Raw genomic sequence first — 16754 nt, 5'->3', positions numbered from 1 at the left:
AAAAATAATTTTTATATTTCCTATGTGGTGCGTGTGTGTGTCTATATATATATATATATATATATATATATATATATATATATATATATATATATATATATATAACTATAACTATAACTATATATAGTATAGATTCACGTGGATTGTTTCTTAACTTTTCCACGTGAAATATTAAAGTCTCAAATATATTTTTATTTTTCCTGAATCAATCCATGTGACCCAAAACCTGTTTTTTCGGTCGGGTCAACCTCCATATTGAATTTAATAACTATGACAAAATGTACTTCACCAGCAATTGCCAAGTTAATTATATTCCCCTCCCCACTTAGTTTACTAAATTTAATTATTTAGTCCTCATGATTATAAAAGTTATTATTTAATCCTTATGTTTCTAAAATCTGTTAAGAATTTAGTTCTTCCATCAATTCCATATTTTTTTTGCAATTTTTTTTGTTAATTTTTATTCTTTAAAAAATAGTGATAAGAAAGGAGAAGTAGGCGAGATAGAAACATTTGATCAGAATGTGGAACCTTGATCGCAAGGGTTTTTAATTATTTTTAACACTATAAGGATTAATTAATTAATTAATTATGATAAAAAATAAAAAGACTAAGTTATATAAATAAATCGCACATAAGAGCACGGTGACAACTTACCAAAACGAAATGGAAACAGCCGAACCACCAGGCAACTTCTACTCTTTTGAGACTGTCTAGATGAACAAAACCAAAAGCATAACACAAGGTGATATCATTATTTTTAAGCTTGGATTGGAATGGCGGGTCGATAAGGGCCTCAACTAATCTGGATTGAACAAAAAATTAAAAAAAAAACAGTTAAAATCCTAGATCTGGAGATCTCAATCTGCAAAATTCTTCAAGGATTTCCATTTTCATGGCTGTCATTAAACAGCCATGGCATGTTCTCCAGCTAATGTTTTTCCTTTCAGTTATTCCTTTCTCTTCTTCCCAGTCAAATTCTCCTCAAAATATTGAAACCTTCTATCCATTTCCAGGACCAAAACCGACTGCTTCTCCGAACTCTACTTCATTGGGGTCATCAGTGCCAGCACGTTTGCCTCCGTCATCATCCAACAGAAACGTTATTAAGGCAGTAGCTGCAACAGCTGTAAGCACTTTTGTTGTTGCCATTTTGCTCTTCTTCTTAATCCAGAGGTTCGTAATTGCTCCTCGAAGAAGAAAGGAAGGAGATGATGCTGATTCTGGAGGAGGCCAGACAGTGGCGCCTCTGCCCTCTCATGGTCAGTTTTCTCGAGTCGAAGGGAATGTGAAAGGAGTGGTTGTTGATGAGAATGGACTGGATGTTCTGTCCTGGAGAAAACATCAAGTGGAAGACAAGAAAAACAGTTCTCACAAACAAGAGCTCAGGAGGAAGTCTGAACCCACACAAGAAATTCCATTGATTCGAGGAAAACTCTCCACTTCTGAAAAGAAAGTTGTACCAGAAGCAACAGTTCCCACTGTCAGTTATCAATCTATCGACGCTGGGACGGCTATCAATGCCTTTGAAAAACCAAAAACAAGCCAACCATCAAATCCTCCACTTACTCGGTCTCCAACACCGCCACCACAATCTTCGATGGCAATTCCAAACAAGCAAGTTCCTGCACCGCCTCCACCTCCTACAAACCCAGCAAAGCAAAAACATCAACCACCCAAGGCGGCTGGTTTGGCGGCATCTTCAAATCTACCTCCATTTAATAAAGGTGAATCCGGGGGATCTTCAACCGGACAAGGCAGCACCAGTGCAGGAACAAGGAATGGTCAGGTAAAAGTGAAGCCGTTGCCCCGGGATAAGGTGAACAAGAATACTGGCCATTCCATGGCGTGGGACAAAATTGATGGTGGCTCTTTTAGGTAATTTTAATTCATCTTTTTTTGTTTTAATAAGAATATAATTAAGTAGTAGTTCAACTTCAATATATATATCCTGTTCTTTGGATTCTCAAGTTTTTCTGTGTATATATTTTCAGGGTTGATGATGATCTTATGGAAGCCCTCTTCGGATTCGTTGCCACCAACAGAAAATCCCCCAAAAGAGACAACTCGAGCAATTCAAAGAATCTTAGTTTCATCCCACCAGCACAAATTTCTCTCCTTGATGCCAGAAAATCCCAGAACATGGCGATTGTTCTCAAATCTCTGTCAATCTCTCGCAATGAACTCCTGGGTGCATTAACTAATGGTCATGGTCTAAATGCAGATACTCTTGAGAAGCTCATGAGAATTGACCCAACCAAAGAAGAAGAATCCCAAATCCTTGAATTCAGTGGGAATCCCACTAGACTGGCTGATGCTGAATCCTTCCTCTTCTATCTTCTGAAAGCTGTGCCATCGGCATTTGGTCGTCTTAGTGCCATGCTTTTCAGATCAAATTATGATGCAGAGATTCTTCACTTCAAGGAATCTTTACAAATAGTTGATTCAGGGTGCACGGAGCTTCGAAATCGAGGGCTCTTTATCAAACTTCTGGAAGCAATTCTCAAGGCTGGTAATCGCATGAACTCGGGAATTTCTAGAGGAAACGCCCAAGCTTTCAAACCAACCTCACTTCGAGAGCTATCCGATGTTAAAAGCATCGATGGAAAAACTACTTTACTTCACTTTGTCGTGGAAGAAGTAGTCCGATCTGAAGGAAAACGCTATGTTCTTAACCGAAATCGTAGCTTGAGTCGAAATAGCAGCCTACGAAGCAACAGCAGTAGTGTGATTTCAGAGAATTCAACGTCAAATGAAAAAAGAGAGAAGGAATATATGATGCTGGGATTACCTGCGGTAGGAGGGCTCAGTGCCGAATTCTCTAATGTAAAGAAAGCCGCCCTAATAGATTATGATGCCTTTGCTTCTACTTGCTCTGTTCTCGCAGCTCGTGCAAGAGAAGTTAGGGCATTTGTGTCGCAATGTGCTGCTGCTAATGGCGAAGGGGGATTTGTAAAGGAAATGAAAGGTTTTCTTGAAGCAGCAGAGGAAGAACTGAAGAGTTTGACAAAAGAGCAGACTAGGGTGACGGAACTTGTTAAAAAAACAACAGAATATTACCATGCAGGAGCTTCCAAGGATCAAGAAGCACATGCACTTCAACTATTTGCCATCATTAAAGACTTCCTATATATGGTTGACCAGGCATGTGTTGTGATTGCTCGAAATCTGCAGAGGAAAACGCCATCATCAAGTATTGAACACTCGCCTAAGTCACCAGCATCAAGAGTACCAGTAAGGTTCCCGAACTTGCCTGAACGCTTTATGCTCGAAAAATCTATGAGCAGCTCTAGTGAATCGGATTCAGATTTTTTAATAGATATTTATCAATTATCATGGAAGGGAGTGGACCAATGTATATAGTTGTTGCACAAAATATTTCAGAACATAAACATTTCCCATGTATACATGGGCAAGTGATTTTTGGATTCATCAAATTGTTTGCAAGTTCTTATTAAATATTCAAATAAACATTTGTTTTTTTCATCATTGTTTAGATTTGTCAATTTCTTTGAAAATGCAAATGCTTTTTAATTGATGCTATCAAAAAAGTGATCAAGATGATTAAGAGATAAATCTCAAGCTATTCTAACACAAATAATGTGGAAAAATCTTATGATATTTAGAGATTAATTAGTGATATTTTAGCAGTTAATTTCTGGATTCACTTTTAAAACATAAAAGATACAACGAGAAAAGAAACAGACACAAAAAAAAAAATGAAACCATGACTAACAAAAAGTGATAAGAATATATAATAGCTATATTTTTTTTTTCTTTAAATGGATCTAGAAAGTAACTAATAAGATGTTACTAATTACTCTATAAACATCGTTAAATTTTGATTTTTCTTGTAACAGAAGGGATATATAGAAGAAATAAAAAAAAAAATAAATTGATAGAAATAACGCATTTCTTATACAGAATATATCATAGCTTGAATATGGTTTATCCAAAATCTTTTATTCGATAGGTAAGATTAAGATTAGGCTATGATTATTGGTATTATATTTGAATATAATTATGATTATACTAGCACTTGGATACCCATTATCATAATAAGACGAGGAAAACACTAGATTTCTCTCATGGAAATGGAATCATGAGCACACAACAGCGCAGTTCTTTTCGGTTACAGATGAGAATTCCATGCTGCAATTGAGGGAGAAACAAAGCACACTACTGGGTATGTTTACCAGTTTGAATAGAATATTGGACAACGGAAATACGGGAGTGTATCAGTTATCGCCTTCCTTTCTCGTTGCCCTTGACTGGAGGAAATTTTCCTTCTTTGACTTGATGAATCACAGAAATACAAAGCTTAGAAATAGGTACAGTTGCTTGCAATGCAAGAATTGAAGAGCAGTTTGAGCCTGGATTTCGATCCTGCAGGCTTGGTTGATTTGGCTAAAATTTACTTCTTGCCCATATGGTAGAATATTTTTGTTAACTCCCATTAAATAATGCTGCAGGCGGCCTGTAGGGAACACTAACATTGCAGATTAAAGCTGTCACGTCCTAATTACCGAGACATCAATTTCCTTCACGCTTATTGAAGTTCATGCCCAACACAAGTAATATTGAACCTCGTGGTCTGTAAATTTGCGGGACAAGACGCCTGGAAAATACATCTTTACAAAAGCAGAGCATGGTACCATCACAAATACAAGTAAATATATACAAACTATTACAGGGCCTCCTTGCATTTCTACCGATTTGATACTTTTGATCTCACACAACAATAATTTTTTTATTATTATTTCTACGTCCTACATCCATGCCTCCAAAGTTGATGAGTGAAAAACAGGGCAGTGCTCACTTCTTACCGTTTTCTGTCACACAACTAATCTGCCATCTATCTAGACAGCATGGTTAATGATATCCGGTTTCTCTGGTTGCAATTCCAATATACAGGGTTCCTTGCTGGAAAGCAATTGCTCCACTCCGTATGTACAATCATAGTCTAGAAATATATGCATGCAGCCTCCAATGTGAATGGACTACCCCTCACCCACTGTTTCCTGTAGAAAAATTTCTTTGTATCTCATTCCTGGTAGATTATGCATAACTCTATATCCGAAGCGTCTTGGAACCCTCCTGCGTATGTCATCATAACAATATGTCTATCATTTTTCGCATTCATTTATATCTTTCACCCCCTCAGGTTTACTTTGTTTACTAGTTTTCCCTTTCTGGTGCACAACTCATCTTTTTCCTTCCCCTAGTCCTCAAGAAGAGGACCATTAAATGGGGAATGTGAGTTTGTGACATGATTTAGAAGGAAATTCAGGGAGCAATGGATTTAAGTTAAAAACGTAGTGTTTGAGCATGTTTACATGGTCCTTCAGTCTACAAGATAATTCAGCAAAACAATTTTCTTTTTCAATTCATTGCTCTATTTTCCCCAGAATTCACAAATTGGATTGTCCTGAGTTTCAACAGATTGGGTCTAGAAGCTTAAATCAGATGCGTTTTAAGCTCAAATGCTTCTACAATTTTGATGTGCAACACAAAAAGATGCATTTCACTTATCTAATGCCATGTTGTGTTGACAATGACAGGTCCATCCATCAGGCTCCTTGTGACCCATTTTGAGTGATGGCCAATTGACAGACAATTATCTTTTTTTGTATTTTAGGAATGGCAGTATTTATTATTTAGTAGTTAAACCAGCAACTTAGTCAATTCTAGTTTTCTTTATGAATTTAATAGTTTTTTTTTAATTCAACTTTATATGGCTTGGTGTCTATAAATAAGCACCCTACCTAGACATTGAAAAAAAAGGTGGAACATTGAAATCATAACATAAAAAATTGACTTTTCTCAAAGATTGGATTGGTTCTCTAGTTTTGTGATTTGTCCATGGATGCACATCAATGGTAGTTGACTATTAATATACCAATTTCATTTCCACAAAGCACGTAATTGTAGGGAGAAAATAAAGATGTTTTTCAAACATTGAGCACATACCAACGTATAGACAGAAAAATCAAAAAAGGAAAACCAGAGGCAAAGACCTGGCTATATACCTCCAAGTAATGTATAATGTTTCAAATTGTTTTCCATTCCATGTAGATAATTCAAAGTAATTTCTACTTCATAAGAGTGTGGCAGGACTCTGGAACAGGACATACCTTATCTAATGGGCTTTTTGATGCCTTCTGTGCTCTATAGAAACCTGGCATTGGCGTGGGTTTGAAATTAGAGCTATGTCTTTGCTTTATAATCTCTTCCTCTTTTTCCTCCTGTGACAACATATAGCATGGAAGTCGATGGAATCATACAATCATAGTGTTTTGGGGCATATATTTAGGGAACACTATCATCAAAGGAAACCTACGGCAGGAAAAAAATTCTTTTGGTATGCAGACATGCATACAGAGACATACTTGACCGCATTCTTCTTTCAAATTATATTGATCTGTTTTCCGTTCATTGCCACATCATAGCAATTTGATACCAACAAAGAAAATGAGCATACTATATGGAAGTGTACCTTTGATTTTGTTCGAAGGTGTGTGCTCTCTGCCGGCTTAGCATTAGATTTTTCTTCCATTTTCATGGAAAGCTGAAATTTATTTTAAAAATGATCTTAACTTAGTGGTTAACAGAAAACAGCATTGTATGCTCAAGATGTCAAAATCTTTCACTAGAAGAATTTTGTCCAATAGAGAAAGAAGGATAGCAGTCCAAAGGATATACCTCTTTCCTTCTCTTTGCCCTTTCATCACTTTTCAAGACAAAAGAAGATGGGGCCAGCTTAGCAGTTTTCCTATCCACCCGACTGGATTTGAGAGACCTATCACAAACATTGACGCAACAATGAACTTTCCATACAAGGTAAATCTTTTAGGTGTTTGCACAAGAGCAACTTAGAGGAAGTAAACTGTAAAATACAATGTTGTTTCAAATTTCTTCATGATGTCACTCTATAAATCATATATACGAATGCTAAACTACATGGTACTCTCACAGACCAATAGAAAAGTGTTAGTTAGCATAAGCCACAAATTTTGTGATGTTAAAAAGACAGGAAACAAATTATAAATAAAATGAGGAAGTTCAGAACACTGAAATGAAAAATCCCACTTGCAAAAGGCAAAATAGGTAAACTTCAGTATGGACGCTTTTGTTAAAGCTACCCAACTAGTTGTTAAGTCACTTGATATGGTACCAAGCAACCTGGAATGAAATCCCATTCAAACTTGTGATAGGAGAGATTAAAGGAGGGAGAGGGATCACTCCCATCGTGTAGCTGAGAAGTCAAAAGGACTTCCTATGAACCAAAAAACAAACAAACAAGGAGCCCCAACCAAAGAATAAGACTGATAAAGTTGTTGAAATTTATGATTATACAAGCTCAGCATTGGATTCATATGTATTTAAAGCAAGCTAATCACAAGCGAAGTGCATGATAGATAAAGTAAGAAGAGGACCGTGAGAATGGAAGTTTGGATTGACAAACATGGTGGTCTATAGGATGACTAGTTTACCACATAACACAAGTATTTCTAGGAGTTTAATTTTGCTCCTATCATTGATTAGCTTTCACCTTCTCCATCACCTGCCTCGTTTGTTAGAGAAAATAACGTAAATTTCAAAGCTATATATATCCAGCCACCCAACAGATAGAAATGAACATGTTTGCACATGTATGTCAATATGCAAGTGTGCATTTGCACGACAAAAATATCACCCATGTTGCACAAATGCATTCATGCAATGATAAACACATTCATCAGGATACGAAGTAGACAATTTGAACATTACACTATATTCTCCGTTCGTGGTGTCATTGACGTGGAAACCTTAACATCTGTCCCTTTGGCAGGCACCTGCTCAAGAAAATTGAGATTTTGAGATTCAACAAGCTAAACATATCCGCGGGGTAGTAAAATTATTTTAAAGGTCATGCCATAAGCCTAACCAGGTGACGGACCTGCTTTTCTCTTATAGCTCTCTCTTCAGCAGAAGATTTCAACTGGCTAAAATTGTTTTGGAATGTCTTAAATGCTCTTTTGACAATGTCCTTATCCCCCATTTTCTCCCTAATAAATGATTTTCTAGTAGTTATAAGAGGATCTGGCTCAGAATTTGAGGGATCCATGGTCAGAGACAAGTGCAAGGATTTAGAAGTCACTTTCTTGTTCTCTCCAGCAGGAGGATTTTTGCTCCTTGGTAACAATGAGCCATTCATTTTCTTCGTGGAAGACTGTGATGCAGACAGTGAACTAGAAGTTGGCACACGCTTTGAGACCTTTGGAGTGGAAATTTGTGGCTGTTTAGTTACAAGTGGTTCTGGTTTCTTCTTTGCCCTTGCTATGTCTCTAACCTTGCTCAGTGGAATAATCTAAAACAGTATAGCAAAACATATGAGCTACTGATATTAATAAGAACCAAAGTTGCAAGAGGGACACAAAAAGCTCTGCGCAATTAGTTTTTTTTTTTTTCTGCGGCAATGGCCAAGTTCAGTAGCATAATAATTCACCTTTGAAGATCCCCTTTGATGATCGAACTTCACTTTTTCCTCTTTGATCATTAGGATGCTTTCCTTCTCTTTTTCTGAGTTCTTTGGCAATTCCCTCGTATCTTGATATCCCTTTTCCTCCTCTTTTATTAAAGCCAATTCTTCCAGCTTGGTTGACTCGGGGCTATCTAATTTGTTTTCCAGTTCTTCTTTCACTCTCCCGTTCGATGAGGCTTGACTTTGTACATCATTTGCAGCGTCTTCATAGAGCCCACTCAATGAGGCTTGACCATGTACATCAATTGCAGCGTCTTCATAAGGCTCATCGACATGGCCACCATCCCGCTCATTATCCAATTTACTTTCGTGCCAAATCCCTTCAGCAGAAGTTTGGCCATTGGACACATCAAAGCTGGAATCCGTCTGGCCATTCTTGCCCGTTAGATCTCCAATGTTATGGTTGTTTTCCATCGATGATTCATGTTCCATCTGCTTCTCCTGATCAAATAGCTCAGCCTTTCTAGCAGCAATCTTTTTGTAATGGGCCTCAAAGTAGGCCTTTTTCTCAGCTACAGATCCAGGAGAGGCACACTTCTCTACTTCCTCCAAGTACTTATTCTGTGAGAAGGACGACCATTTCTCCCAAGACAAAGAATCATTCTCAAATCTACCAAATGAAACTGATACTTGAAGAGCAGGATCTGAGGCAGCTGTTCCTCCTATCTGTTTATGCAATCACAAGAAACCAAAATTCAAGAAAGAAACAGAATGACTGCTAATAACTACACAAGAACAGAAAGCATGGATTGGAAATCAATCAAGAACCTACAACAAAAATAAGTAGATTCAAGAAGACAATAACGATAACTAGATCCTAAACAAATGGGCAACATTTTTACAGATCAAGGGACAAGTGAGTGTACCTTATCTTCATAACTTGAGGCCGCAACTATTGATTCACCCATAACTACACAGCACCACTCCAGAGCTGAATGAATTACGACTACGACACAAACAGTTTACCATTGCCTGCAGTGGCAAACGCATGCCAACAATTCATTGAATAACAATGAAAAAAAGACTAAGAAGAAGCTAATGCCAATGAATGGAGACAAAGAGAAGAAAAAAAACCACATAATAAGAAAGTATGAATGGGAGTATGCGATGGGTTTCAAAGTAATGTTTTTTTTCCTCTCTTTTTTAGCAGACGGACTTTTAGTTGTGTATTATCACTTCACCTTTTCCACCCTAATGGATCTTTGACAGTTTCTGGTACTTGTGGAAACTACTGATAACCCAATAATCAGACAGAAAGTTTTCTCTTTCTCTAGGGGTTGTTGTTTACGTTCAGTGGTTAGAGAAACAGAGACATGAAAAGATCTTAAAAGGGTTGAGCTCAATTATTGATTAGATTCAACCAAAGAAAAGAAAAGCAGGAAAGCACAATGATTACAACCGAACTTCTCAGCTACATATTAATACTGCTTGTTGTTTACTTGTTCATGTTAATTTTTTAAATAGTTTGTGTGTGTGTGTATATATATATATATATATATATATATATATATATATTAAAATAACATTTTTTATTTATTTTTAATATTATCACCTTATAATTATCATAAAATATTAAAAAAATATTAATTTAATATTTTTTCAAGTAAAAATTATTTTTAAAAAACATCTAAAAACAAAAATAGAAGTTATGTCAAACACCTCATTTATCAGTATAACTCTAGAACAACATTGTCGGATTATTATTATTATAAAAAAATCATGTTTGAATAAAGATTAAAATTCTTTTTTTAAAAAATAACCCTATAAAAAGAATCGAGCTTACCTAGATTAATCTGCTAAACATGCGGTTCAAGTTATGAAATCTGGATAACCCGATAAAAAATAAAACAAAAAAAATCACAAAGCCTATTTAAAAAAAAATACAATATCGAATAATGAAACTTGAATGTAAAATAAGTAAAATAAAACAAAAATATATCGATTTGCATTAACTTTTCAAACTCATGTCATTTGATTGGAAACATTTTATTTGAAAAAAATAACAAAGTTCAATTCTCAACTCATTAAATGTTAAGGGATCAAATTAAAAAAAAATCAACAAAATGATCTAAAACAAAAGAAAAGGAAATTAAGAGAATAAAAATCAAAATTAAAATAAAAAAATTTAATAATAACTAATAAATTTTGTCAAAAGATTCAATTGCCTATGGTAACTAGCTCTTTACACTTTTTCAATGAACAATATCTTTTAGTCTTTAGGTTTTGTTAATATATCCATACCTATGGATTTGTTTTGGTGAGTAAAAAAAATGGATAGTTGCATCAAGTCTTCAATAGCTTGATTTGTTTTTTAATAAAGTATAATTTTTTAAAATATAAAAACAAAACAAAAAAATAATCAAATTATAAGAGACTTTATGTAATTATCTCTAAAAAAAAGGCTAAAGTAGTAGAAATTAAGGTTTGTATAGTGAGTTATGGTTGAAACTATGTGTTTACCCTATTATATTTTTTAAAGTACACGTAATATAATTTTTACATGAATCTCATTAAAAATTATTTTTTAAAATATAAATTATAAATAAACTGTAATTGATATATATTTTAAAAAGTTATATTCTCAAACCATAACGGTAAAAACTGTATCAACAACGGAACATGAAAACAAGATAGAAAGGATGTCCATTTAAGAAGGTGGGAGAGCAGTGTAGAAGAGAGAGTTAAGCAAGTGATTGACAGATCTCTCAATTTATCTTTGGGGACCCTTATCGAGGATTGAATCTGTTGAACTGAAAAGAACTCTCACTTTAGAAACCTTATCGAGGAAATGTCCAAAAATATAACTAAGGGACCATGTTCTCTTACCGAGATTGATGATGTCGGGCCAACTGTAATTAAAAATGATGGGTTTTTTTATGCTTAGCAATTGACAGATATAAATTTTGGTCATCATAAAATATTTTATATTAAAAAAAAAACAGAAAACAAAATCTTAGGAAAATCACTCTGAGAAGCCCAAATCATTTTACAGAGTTATCAATATACACTATTTTTTTTTAATCATTTAATAGAGGACCAGTATTAAAAGCTTGAAACTAAAAAAATTATTTTCTTTATAATTTCATGTTCGAGTAATGTGGTTATTAATATTATGGTTACTGGAGACTTACATGGTCGTTAACTTTAGAACCCATGAAATTAGTCGAGATACACGTAAGCTGACCCGGACACCACATTAATAAAAAAAAAAAATTATATATATATATAGACACACAATCTTTAACTGAAATCATCATTTCGTTATTATTACCATTTCTTTGTTTTCTTTGCTAACATCATTCCAATATAACCATCATCTCTATCTTTATTACCATATAGTAAGATAAGAATTTTAACCCGATGACATGTTATTAAAAAACATTTAAAATTTATTTCTATCAGGTATTACAAAATAATTTTCAGTTCACATAATTAAATATTCAAAGGTAACTTTTTAAAAAATATTATTTGTTGGATATTTTTCAAAAACAAATGCCTCGACAAGGGTTGGAAAAAAATATTATGAGTCTCTTAATAATAATAATAATAATATTTGTTTGTAAGAGAATGGATTTTTATTATTAGTTGTAAGAAAATGCTGGATTCATACAGCATATTTGATTGAAAAAAATTAAAAAATGATAACGAAAATAATAGGTGGAAACGTGATGAAAGTGAAAAATGATATAAAAGCCTTAATAGCAGTCAATGACTCCAATCACAAGTCTTGATAGAAATAAGTCCGACAAACTCTTCAAATGAAAAGGCAAAGCCCAGAGAGATAATTCTAAATTTTAAGCTAAATGGCTGAGGAAGTGGGGATCCAAGCGTTGAACCTCCACCAGTTGTTAGGCAGAAGGTTTTTGTTTCTTTGGCACCCTGTAACTACCAACGACGCAGGCATGGTCTCTCTCAAATCGATCTAATGTCACCATCTCTGCAGGCTTCAGCAGATCCGCCCTCAACCTGTCAACTTCACCATCGTATACTTTGCCAGCAGGCATGGTGGAGTCGATGCAATTTGCCTTCAAGAAAAAGAAATCTATTAGCTGCTTCAGATGGCTAAGTAATGGAAGGAAGTGCAGAACAGAGGAGCAATTAAATGCTAGATTAAACCTTTATTGAGAGCACAAAATGACCTCCTGTTTTGAGGAAATAAGCTGCATTCAAAGCTAATATTCTTGCCTGCAAAGGAAAGAATAGCAAAATAATGCTGCAAGGGAAACCTGAGTGAACCAAAATGTCAAGAAGCACAAGAAAGCGTATCCTGTGTCTTCTTCAGCACCATATCTTATAGCCTAACTGTGTATCAACGATATGCATGTCATAGCATTTAAACCCATGCTATCCTTCAAGTCACTGGCAAAATGAAATTGTGAAGACAACAATATATATGACAGATTCACATGAGAATGAAAAGAGCCGAATTTTGAAACTATGTTAAGTGAATAAAAACATTGAGAGTGTAATGTTAAATGTTTTTGAAAAAATATCTCAGTATCGCATCAGAAAAGGGCCAATTGTGCCTTCTGGTGAACCAACAAAACGAGAAATCGCATCAGAAGCTAGTGTTGCATAATTTGCATGCTTAGCTGATCGTCTTATGCATGATTTAAATTTAGGAGAATCCGAGAAGCAGGTTCTGTATCCTCTCTATAAAAAACTTAGAGAAACTCTGGTGAATTTGAAGAGAGAAGCAGTAGGTTCTGTACTCTCTATAGCACAGAACCAAAAGAACCCAAGATCAGAAATGTGCACCATTTAACAAAAAAGAAAGTGAAAAGGAAAAGGAACGAAGAAGAAGAAGAAGAGTTCAAATTTTCAAAATATGTGAACATTTTTGTTATGAAAGAAGATTTTGCATCAGAAAATCGGTGTTGATTTTACATCAAGTGAATACCGAGTGCATCGTCATATGCATAATTTGAAAAGCAGGAGAATTTGTCAACAATAAAACTTGACAGGACAGTAAATAGCACTCATTCTTGATATGCTTCAAGAATATAATGTTTCTAACCACATTCCAAAGAGTTGAAAAGTCCCAACAACTTGAGACGAATTGAGGAGAGAAGGGAACCAAATTTGAGAAACAACTTCATATTAGCTCAAAAAGATTACGTTTATAAACCGAACTCTCGACATGTAATATAATGCTCAAATCTGCTATCCTTATACCGGGATTGTTCTTGCATGATCATGAACTATGAAGGCTGTAAAATGCACAAGAAGAACAAACCTGATCGGGCTGAGCAACATCTGAAAATATGACATCTACCATGCCAACTAACATTCGATACTTTGATGGATGTCTAGCATCCTCAATGATGGGCATGACATTTGTTCTCTTTTTAGCCATGTTGACCAAGTCCCTCCCACTTCTTTGAGAAAATTCCACTGCATACACTACTCCCGTCTATCACAGATGACGGGAAAGGATAGGATCATTCCAGCTAATAGAACATTAAAAGGAAACAGCCTATATACTACCCAGGGAAGGGGGGAGGGAGCATGTATATTCAACCAACTTACAGGTCCAACAATGTCAGATACATGAGAGACGGAGGTTCCTGAAGCAGCTCCTAAGTAGAGAACTCGAGCACCGGGTACCTTGAAAATGATAGTATGATGAGCAAATAAGCAGTAGTAAGATAGAAACCAAATTTCCATCTATTTAATAAAAGCATTAATTACAGAGAGCCAGGAAACAATCACTTACAATCCATATATTGTCAATACCCTCCCGAATTGCAGCCCCCAGCTTGGATCGGAAAGGATTCCAAACCCTGTACTCTACTTTGGTCCCATCTTCATTCTGAAAGAAGCCCAAGAGAAAATACATAAATACAAAGGCCATTCAAGAACACACAAATATTGTTAACTTGTGAAAAAAATTAATTTCTATTAGATGGCTGGGACCTTGGGAGGAAAAAAAGAAAAGAAAAGAAAACCTGAACAGAGATGCGCTTCTCATTTTATACAGTGTCACCAGGGACCATGCTTTTAGTAAGCAGAGCATCATCTTTAGACTTCGCAATAAAGACTCCTTCATGTCTATGCGGAATTATCACTGCCTTATTTCCACCTCTCATCCCTCCACGATGATTGGCCCCACCTCGGCCACCACCACGACCCCGACCACGGACACCTAAACCTCTTCCCGCGTTGTTTTGTGCTCTAAAAGCTCCACGACCACGACCACCTCTCCCCGCATTATTTTGAGCTCTAAAAGCTCCACGACCATGACCAGCACCACGTCCTAATATTTCAATAACAAACGCAGAAGGAAAAAAAAAAAGAAATTGTCGAGTTATATTTTGATTATTTTAAAATTATGGCAATGAACTAATTTATGCGTTGGTTAAAGCTAGAAAAACATTAAAAAATAGAGGAACAAACAGGTACATGATTTTATAATCATGATTAAATAAGGAGGAGTTCGTTTTATACCTCTTGCCATTGGAGGTCTCATTATTTACTGCTGAAGAACCGGGGACTGTAAGAGAGAAAAGTAATAGAGTAGTTTTGTGCGAAATCAGGAGGGTTGGAGGCTATTATTAGGGGTAGTGAAATTTAGGGTTACAGTTTTTAGGGTTTACTATAATAAATTCAAAATAAAAACTTTCCTAAATAAATGACTCTGCGTGAGAGAGTACTAAATAAAATTTATTTCCTAAATAAATGACTGGTGAGGAATCCGGGACCGTGAGAGCGAAAAGTAGAAGGGTATAATTGTGGGCAATCAGGAGGGTTAGAGGCGGTTTATATAGTTTGGGTCTGATTATGGTTATTTTTTAAAGTGTTTTTTATGATGAAATGTATTAAAATAATATCTTTTTATTTTTAAAAAATTATTTTTGAAATCAACCCATCAAAACGATTCAAAACATATAATTTTTTTTTAATTTTTAGCAAAAAAAAATTAAAATTTTTAAAAATACAAGTTTATCTACATTTCCAAACAAGATTAATGACAGCAATCATGCTAATTACTGGTTAGTTTACTTTCACATCGTCATGAATAAAAATCTAAGGTCTGTTTTTTTAAAAATATTGTTTTTTAATATTTTTTAAGAAAAAAAAAAATATATATATATATATATATATATATATATATATATATATATATTGTCTTATCAGTTTCCTTTTTTAAGTTTTTTAATAAAACAAATTTAAAAATATATCCATTTTTGAAGAAAGAAGAAGTTCTGCTAATAAAAAAAATCAGAAAATACATTAAAATTATAACTATATTTTTATAAAAAAATCAAACCATGATTTATAATAGTCACTGTAATATTTTATGTTTGTGATAATTTAATTATAGAATATTAATTTTATTTAATTTAAATATTTTCATAAAAAACTATATTATTAACTCAAAAAAATCTTTATATTATATTTATATAAAAATTGGATTTATAAACTAACTGAATATGAAAATATAAAAAACTAGTTTTAATTTCTTATATCACTAAACAAAATGCTTATGCTAGGGGTAATCATTTTCAGTTTGGTTTGGTTTTTATAAAAAAAAGTAACCAAACTAGTTTTTAAAAAATTTTAATTGATTTTTTTTCACTGTTCGATTTTTTCGGTTATTTTTTTCCAGTTTTCTCAGTTTAATCTGTTTTTTGATTTTTTTACTCATCCCTAACTTATATTAAGAGAGAGAGAGAATAGATTATTTATGTCTTTTATTCATTTTAAAGGGAATGAGAAAATTGTAAATGAAAAATATGGATAATATTGAAAATAATTTTTCTAAAATTATTAAAAAATAAAAAAATCAAAACTTTAGGGTCTAACTTTCAAGAAATTAAAAAAATACTCTATTTTTAAACTGTGTCTTACAATTTAACCTGTTGAGTGCGAACAGGCGATCTAGCGTGTACCCACTGCATACCTCCTCCCGATCGAGCCAGGGTCCCATTGCAATCCTCTGCTTTACCATCTAGCGTAAGCTCGATTCTAAGAGGGGTATACTAGGCAAGATTTTTAAAATGTTGCGCCTATAACGTTTAGCGTTGAAAATCCCTTTTCTAAATTTCTATCCAACAAGGTTTTTGCTTAAATGCATGAAAGGCAACTATTTAAATTTTTTAAAAAATATTTTATTAGATATTTTTTATTAATGTATTTTCTGTTCTTACAAAAATATTTTTTTTTCATTAGTAGAATGTTCTTTGATTAAAAAAACAAAAAAATCATAAAAATATATATTCATAAAAAT

The 16754-nt window shown here is 34.2% G+C and overlaps 3 protein-coding genes across 5 annotated transcripts; 1 reads left to right on the top strand and 2 right to left on the bottom strand.

Annotated features, from left to right (window-relative positions):
* The first annotated feature begins 661 nt into the window (after positions 1–661).
* On the top strand, positions 662–3489 carry LOC7473242 (formin-like protein 4). Its single transcript, XM_002312662.4, has 2 exons — positions 662–1878; positions 1995–3489. Exons 1-2 carry the CDS (start codon positions 896–898, stop codon positions 3361–3363), a joined length of 2352 nt encoding a protein of 783 aa, XP_002312698.4. The 5' UTR covers positions 662–895; the 3' UTR covers positions 3364–3489.
* A 573-nt stretch (positions 3490–4062) lies between these two features.
* On the bottom strand, positions 4063–9950 carry LOC7473241 (protein WVD2-like 7). Of its 3 annotated transcripts, XM_052455533.1 has the most exons (9): positions 9706–9949; positions 9391–9496; positions 8489–9190; positions 7928–8350; positions 7771–7835; positions 6703–6799; positions 6497–6568; positions 6135–6245; positions 4602–5097 (listed from the first exon to the last, which is right to left on the bottom strand). In XM_052455533.1, the coding sequence occupies exons 2-9, from the start codon at positions 9430–9432 to the stop codon at positions 5071–5073; spliced, it is 1539 nt and encodes a 512-aa protein (XP_052311493.1). In that variant the 5' UTR covers positions 9433–9496; positions 9706–9949; the 3' UTR covers positions 4602–5070. The 3 variants fall into 3 exon arrangements, with proteins under 3 accessions (XP_024461890.2, XP_052311493.1, XP_052311494.1); XM_024606122.2 differs by lacking the exon at positions 4602–5097 and adding an exon at positions 4063–4477 and having other exon boundaries at positions 9391–9950; XM_052455534.1 differs by having other exon boundaries at positions 7940–8350; positions 9391–9947.
* A 2240-nt stretch (positions 9951–12190) lies between these two features.
* On the bottom strand, positions 12191–15224 carry LOC7473260 (rRNA 2'-O-methyltransferase fibrillarin 1). The gene is given in 7 exon segments (XM_052454916.1): positions 12191–12549; positions 12641–12709; positions 13761–13937; positions 14054–14131; positions 14241–14336; positions 14473–14780; positions 14972–15224. Coding segments are annotated over 7 exon segments (927 nt in total). The 5' UTR covers positions 14994–15224; the 3' UTR covers positions 12191–12372.
* Between the last annotated feature and the right edge of the window lie 1530 nt (positions 15225–16754).

Source organism: Populus trichocarpa, chromosome 8 (genome assembly GCF_000002775.5).
Source record: "Populus trichocarpa isolate Nisqually-1 chromosome 8, P.trichocarpa_v4.1, whole genome shotgun sequence".
NCBI classification, from domain to species: Eukaryota; Viridiplantae; Streptophyta; class Magnoliopsida; order Malpighiales; family Salicaceae; genus Populus; species Populus trichocarpa.
The sequence above is the reverse complement of the archived record's forward strand: the minus strand, read 5'-3'. Positions and strand labels throughout refer to the sequence as shown.